Raw genomic sequence first — 7,304 nt, forward strand, 5'->3', positions numbered from 1 at the left:
AGGAATCTATAGAAAATCATCAGAACCCCGGCGTGCGGTGGGTTTTGTGGGGGGTAATTGAGAATGAATGGGGGAAAGTCACGTGAGAGGAGGCAATGTCTCCATCGCGCTATGATTGGATGTAATTGGTTATGATTGGATATGATTGGTTTGGGCGATAAATCCCGCCTCTCTTTGACGTGCGCGTTCCGCGCGTAGGTTTGACTGAACAAATGATGGCGTCAATCGGAAGACTAATCGAAAAGTAAGTAAACAGATCACCCAGTTAGATATATCACTGCTTTATGTTACGTCAAAATCAAACTTGAAATGGACTGAAAGCATGATTACTGCGGGTTTTTTTTAGTGCAATCAGCTTGGTGAAATTAAAAATGCAATTCGTGTCTGTGACAGACGGTGTTAATGGAGCATGACTGATGATCCAAAATATTCTAGGTTGACAATTAAAAAGAAAAACCACAATAAACAAATAAAATATATTGTTTAAATTGTTATTGCCTTTAGTTATTATTTTGGAATGAATGTAGAAATGCTTAAAACACTTGACGCTTGATGAGATTGACTTGGTTTTGATAAATAGAACATTGCATTGTTAATGTAAAATTACAAAATAGAGTTGTATTTGGTTTCTTTTTTTTTTTTTTTTTTTGATGTACTGTAAAGTAATGTTCATTTAACAAGGAAGATTTGTCAACTTTAAGAGTAATGCACATGAATTTACAATGATTCATAAAAAAAAAAAAAAAAAAATGTGCCTCCTCATTTCAGAGCACCACTGCACGCCACTGGTATATGCATACCGTTACATATAATTAAAATGTAAAACAGTCAGTGGCTCAGCATCTGACTCTGCTAGTTGAATTGAATTGTGTTCATAACTGCTAGTGTCATTTAACTAAAGCTTTTTTTTGTGACAGCTACCCCTCATGAGCTTGATTTTAAGGAAGTGGTAATAATCAGGTTTCAGAGACGTGTATCATATCATGTCTACAGTTGCTGATATAATATCATGCCATGCTGTGTCAAGAAGTATGACATAAGTTTCATTGACAAATAGTATAGCAGAGAGTGGGTACTATTCAGGGTTTGAAAGGTCATAGATTTTGTGCAATCGTGACCTACCAGATGTGCTTAGCATGCAACTTTGCTCATTGTCCTGGGAAGTTTTAGAGGAAGTATATTGAGTGTACTGCGTTCTTTCCCTTTTGGTTAGGAGTAACCTGTACATTGAACATTTAGTTTTGAAGCAAAACAGATGTTTTGAAACTGTAGAAATTTCAAACCATGTTGAATATTTTTTTAATATTTTGTGGTTTGTATGACCCTGGCTGTGTTTTTAACACTGCAAATGGCATTTGGGTCATACTGTCTGCAATGCTTTGCCTAGCATGCTTTGCTTTTCTTTTTTTTTCTTTTTTTTAATTTTACGTGTTAATTGATCAGCAAAAATTATAATGCAGGAAATTTCCTGTTATGCTGAGCTGGTTTCAGTAAATTCACTAATTCACTTTTTTTTCTTTTTTTTCTTTTTTTTTTTTTAAACTGTTATGAAAGTGAATCATGAAATTCAAGCCAAGTCAGCTATGTAACGCACGTTTCTAGTTCCATCATCAGAATGGAATAAATCATCTGTTTCACTGTCACCGGAAGACTTTGAAATATTTGAATGTCGTGCATGTGTGAATGTTTCTCCATGACGTTAAGGTGTCTTCTCTCCTACAAATCATATCTCTTAATTTGGTAAGACTGTATCATTCACCCTAATACTGTATAATTTACTTACCTTGCATAAGAGATTACAGCATCAACATCAACAGGTTATGAATGAGATATTTATTTTTTAATGTTGCTCTATGAATAGTAAATGTACCAAATCATAGTATATCACAAAGTTATTGACTTCACAGCAACTAAATCTATATGTTGTTGTTTTGTTTTAGTTTTTGTTATCAGTATACCAAATAAATATACCAAAACACAAATATACTAACAATTACATTTCATATCTGAAGGTCACAAAGAAGTCTACAGGCCTTATTGGCACTCCCTGTTGATTTAACAGAAATTAATTTAAATATTCCATTTATTCAATATTTATTTGTATTTAAGCTGTAACACTTTTAAAGCAGAATTTTGAATTATGATTGATCACTTCACATTTAGGTGGAATATGTTATTATTATCATTAGTAAGCAATTTGCATAGGTAAATATATAAGTGCTATATTAAAGTGGCTTTTCGTCACCTTAATCCTGTCATGTAAAGACATTCATTACTCTAAATCTCTCATATCCTATACCAGCAAAACTCCTGCTCCATTTTTGCAAACGTTAACACCACCACTGGCTAATAGAGGTCACTAAAGAGACTTGTTGAAAGTATTTAAAGGGATTGTTCTCTCAAAAATGAAAATTTGCTGTTAATTTACTCACTCTCAGGCCATCCAAGATGTAGATTTTTAGCTGAAACCACACTCTAAAAAATGCTGGGTTGTTTCAACCCAAGTTTGGGTCAAAAATGGACAAACCCAACCATTGGGTTAAATTTTTAAATGCATTTTTTAACCCAACGGTTTGGTTTGTCCATATTTGACCCAAATTTGGGTTGAAACAACCCAGCATTTTTTTTTAGAGTGCATGGTCCTCTGTGATTCATATAATGGAAGTCAGTGGGTGCCATCATTTTGAGATTCAGGAAAAGCATGATGATGATTCATTGAGGTCTTAAGAAGTGAAAAGGTCAGTCTATGCAAGAAACTGAAACTATTTATAACATTTTTACCTCTAATCTGACAAATGGTCCTGTGTCCATGACAGTCTGGAGCACAAGCTATGTCGCATAATGACATATGTGCTGGAGCTGACTCTGTTTGTTTAAATGTAATTGTGTTCCCTTCATAGTTTTAATTTAAGAAATATGCCCTTTATAACTCATAAAATAGTTCCTTATTATAAGTATAATATTTCTTCAAATAACTTCTAATTGTCAGAGCCGATATCCTCCTATGTAGTGCTTTGACATAGCATGCTTTGCTGTCCTTTCACGATCCCGATCCTGATAAATAAATATTGACATATCTTCTAATTAATACAATAACAAAAAATTTTAAAAGGGGCGAGGGAGGGAGTCTTTTTTCCTCAGAGTAACAGTTATGAAAGGACAATCATCCACAACCTCAAATAAGAGGAGTCTAACTCTATATAAAATAGCTGATTAGTGAACATGGAAGATGAAATAAAATATTCCGTAGTTGAAATTTGCTTTTGATTTTAATAATGCTCAGGTTTGGCCGACGCTGTTCACGTGAGCAGCACGATGCATGCGTGTGATGCTGACGCAGGTTCTAGCCAATAATAACTTGCTGTTCTGACGTAGAACCTGGAAGCACTGAATGTAAACAGCGTAGGAGAATGACACAGAAGAGAATATATTGTTGAATAAAGTCATTATTTTTGTTTTGTTTTTGTGAACGTGGATACGCCACTTCCGGTATTTTGCTAGTTACTCGACATGGGTAAATAGCAAATGAGGATTTTTAAAAATGGAGTATTCTAATTTATTTAAGGAATCGTGACATCCCTACACTCATTCACTTCACACACTCATAGCGTAGCTTTTAGAGGTTTATGTATAATTTCGTGCTATGCTATTCCCTGGCTCATCTGTTGACTATATCTGTTTTGAGTCTTTTGAAGACTGTGTCTTCTATTTTTACTATTATACGATAGAATTCGTTATTCGTTTATTATCAGTGCTTTTCCGAAAAAGGTATTCGGCTTCAGGCACATCCCTAATGTTAAGTACACTAGTATAATACCCCTACTATTATCTTCCTCTATTTCTTAGTATGGTTGAAAGCTATTCTGAATTCAGCCGTACAGTAACATTTAACAGATGTGTTGTGTGATTCATATTTTTTTTCCCCTTTCTTACCACTGGTTTTGCTGTGAAGACTCTCTATTAAGAATTAAGTCTGAATTTGACGTGGTGTATCTAAAGAGACATCAGCAGAGGCATGTCTGAAATGAATAGCTGTAAACTTGTTACCTAAATTGAAAGTCAGTGATAAATGCTGTGTGTGTTTCTGCCACCTGATAAAGAAGTCTCTCAGAAAACACTAAGTGATGACGTGCGAAAAATTAACGCTGTAGCTTTTTAGCATCAGGGTGTTTCGTTTTAGGATAAACATGACAAACATATGGTTACTTACGTTTACTCTGACTAGGTGAAACTCCACATATGAAACATAATTTCTTGAGTGACTTATAATGTGTCCCAATTAATCTGAATCGATTTTGTGGAAAAACAGGTGACGCACAATAATTTAAATATATCTTTATTTTATATATTATACATTTTTATGAAGACATAAATACAATAAAAAAATGTATCCAAAACGCAGATCAAAAACTGACCTCAAAGGTCTACTTTGCAGCATGACATTTATGCATCATGCAAATATGCTTAGAAATATGGCCCAAAATGTAGTTAATTAGACCTACATAAATAAATTATTCTAACATAATCTGCAAGGAAACAAATACTGAAAAAGTAATCTGCAGTTATTCCAAGGAGTTTCATGTTTTTAAAGTCAAATTGCTTTATAAATACAATAAATATCTAGCTTCACTTAAGTTTGGTCTTGGTCTATTATCAATGGTGTTGGAAACTTTCTAGCCATTCAATTAGTGAATCCAGCTCTCCGATAGCCTTCACGGCTCCTGCTGCCTGATCAAGCTGAGAGACAAAAAGAAAGTTTTTTTTTTTTTCTTTCATTTTATGTGATTGTGGGGAAAAATTCAGTAGAATTTGGTGGAATGTATTTAAATATGTTAAAAAATATTAAACTTAACTGAGACTATACATATTGTCAGATTAACAAAAATATTATATAATTAAAGGGTATACATTTATGAATAATGGGTGTTAAAAGTCTGAAGCTTTTTACAGGCCTAGTTATAATGTGTCCTGTTATTGAATTATTTCTCTTACCTTGTCGTACATGGTTTGAATACCTTTGAGCTTTAGTGTGGCATCTTCACTGCACTCACAGTGTGCGTTGGCATGCTTTTGGATAGACAGAAAACATCACATGGTTAAGTTAATCTAAAGCTTTCCAAGAATGTCTCTATCTGTATTATTGTGCTTAAAACTGCCACACCAATATTTAGTACACTTGTTTTCATTTAAAATTTGCTTATTTTTTTATTTAATAGTAATCAACCCCTGCACTTTTGTAAAAGTGCCACAAAATATTGTAGCTTACAAATTTTTATTACTAAGCAATGTTTTGGTCAAAGACCTGGGATTTTTGATGCCATTCAAATGCCCAAAGGAGGTCTTTGACCTTGACCTTTGTAAAAAATATTTGCGAGTTACGACAGTATTTCCCATTTATTTTCCAGTCTTACAGTTGCTACAGTTTGAAAAACATCTTTGAGTAGTGTCTAGTATCTTGTACATACACACACTCGCAGATCCTTGGTGATACTGAGGAAGGAGTTGGCCAGGACGCTGGTGGTTCTGTGATGTAGGGATTGACTGCTGGTGTAGCTGATAAAGACCTTATCCATGTAAAAGTGTAGGAGCTGCTTGAGGAAGCAGCAGCTTTCTGTAGCCTAAAAATGGTACACAAGATACATAATTCACTGATTTTTTTTGACAACCTTAGTAATATCTGGCACATTTTAATTCTGATTTTGATTCTACAAAGGTTATGATGCTGCAGACACTACAAAAAGCTTTTAAAAATGTTACCTGTAAACTGTTCATAACGTCTTTTCTAAGTAATCTGATTCCCTTGTGATCATCTCCTGAAATCTGTCAAAACAAAAGATGTTATCAGATTTCATTATAGTTGTAATCACTACGTAACCTCAAACCACAGACACAATAAAAATGAGGCCACTTTAAAAATGGCTTTGTTTGATGTTGCTTGCATGTAAATTTTTTGCTCTGTTTTTGCCAGGGAAATGATTCGTCACCCTGACAAAGAGCTGAACACATTGCCAGGAGTTTCCACGTGTTAGCTAAGGTATTCCTTTCATTCATTGGTAACACTTTACAATAAGATTTCATTAGTTAATTTAGTTGTAATAAGAATTAACAATAATTCTACAGCATTTATTAATCTTAGTTGGTGTCCATTTCAACATTTACTAATACATTATTAAAATCAAAAGTTGTATTTGTTAACATTAGTTAATGCAGTATAAACTAACATGAAGGACTCTATTTTTATTAACTAACATGAACAAAGATCAATAAATACTGCAACGAATGTACTATTGTTAATTCATGTTAGTTAATACATTAACTAATGTTAACAAACGAGACCTTATTGAAAAGTGTTATCCATTAATTTTTCCTTTGTCATGCTTATGTCATTGGCATGTTAAACTCAAAACTGAAACAAAACAAGCATGTCTTGCTAAGAAGAATGAAATAGCTATAATCAATAACCTGTTGGTTGACTTGTCAAACCTGTCAAGAAAACCCACTGACATCACCAGTGACGTCATTGTTATGGTGGAAAATTGACTAGGCGCTATTTATATATATTTAGCTTACATCAAACCGCTACCAGATATTTTAACAGAAGGAAACGCTGAAACTAACAATGACTAAGGCTAGACTGTAAGCGTGCTTACCATGCCATGACGAATGTGCTGGAAGTGGTGCCTGAGTTCATGGGTATGAATGTTCACATTACAACTGCCCAAGTGAAGCCTCCGACCCTGGGCTTTGTCCCATAGACCACACAGCATGATGCATACAAACATGCTATAGATGATAAACAAGTCCTTCATTATGCTTCTGACAGTTCAGCCTGGGAAATGAAGAAAAGACAGTCAAACACAACCTTGTATGTGCTACATAAAATGGTACTGTATGAGCTATATCAGTCTGTTCTAGGATACAATATATATGCTATATGTTATGTTTTGTTACCTAGTGAGGTCCAAGGAGTGTTTTCTTCATGGAATGATGTGCACCTCTGCATGGTGATGGCAGGTACTCTTATAGTGGGACATGAATGAGGGGAATTTTGGCAGGTATTCCTTGATTATCTTCTACCTCCCATTACTGTAAGAGGAAGTGAATGTCTTTACAAGATTTTTAATTTGTCACTATGGGAATTGACATGAAATGATGAAGGACTTCCGTTCAAACAATTACTGACGTACATAATGTTACAGTACCTGTAGAAGCATGTTATACTTTGTAGTTGAGCAATTATATATGTCAATATTGGGGTTGGTAAAATTTTTTTATGTTTTTGAAAGAAGTTTTCTTCACCAAGG

General features: G+C 34.1%; 1 protein-coding gene across 1 annotated transcript; it reads right to left on the minus strand.

Moving 5' to 3' along the window:
• Positions 1-4,572: 4,572 nt before the first annotated feature.
• LOC137021109 (interleukin-20-like) lies at positions 4,573-6,809 on the minus strand. The gene is made up of 5 exons (XM_067387326.1): positions 6,651-6,809; positions 5,758-5,820; positions 5,466-5,618; positions 4,993-5,067; positions 4,573-4,737 (listed from the first exon to the last, which is right to left on the minus strand). The coding sequence occupies exons 1-5, from the start codon at positions 6,807-6,809 to the stop codon at positions 4,654-4,656; spliced, it is 534 nt and encodes a 177-aa protein (XP_067243427.1). The 3' UTR covers positions 4,573-4,653.
• Positions 6,810-7,304: the final 495 nt, after the last annotated feature.

Source organism: Chanodichthys erythropterus, chromosome 6 (assembly GCF_024489055.1).
Source record: "Chanodichthys erythropterus isolate Z2021 chromosome 6, ASM2448905v1, whole genome shotgun sequence".
Lineage (NCBI taxonomy): Eukaryota > Metazoa > Chordata > Actinopteri > Cypriniformes > Xenocyprididae > Chanodichthys > Chanodichthys erythropterus.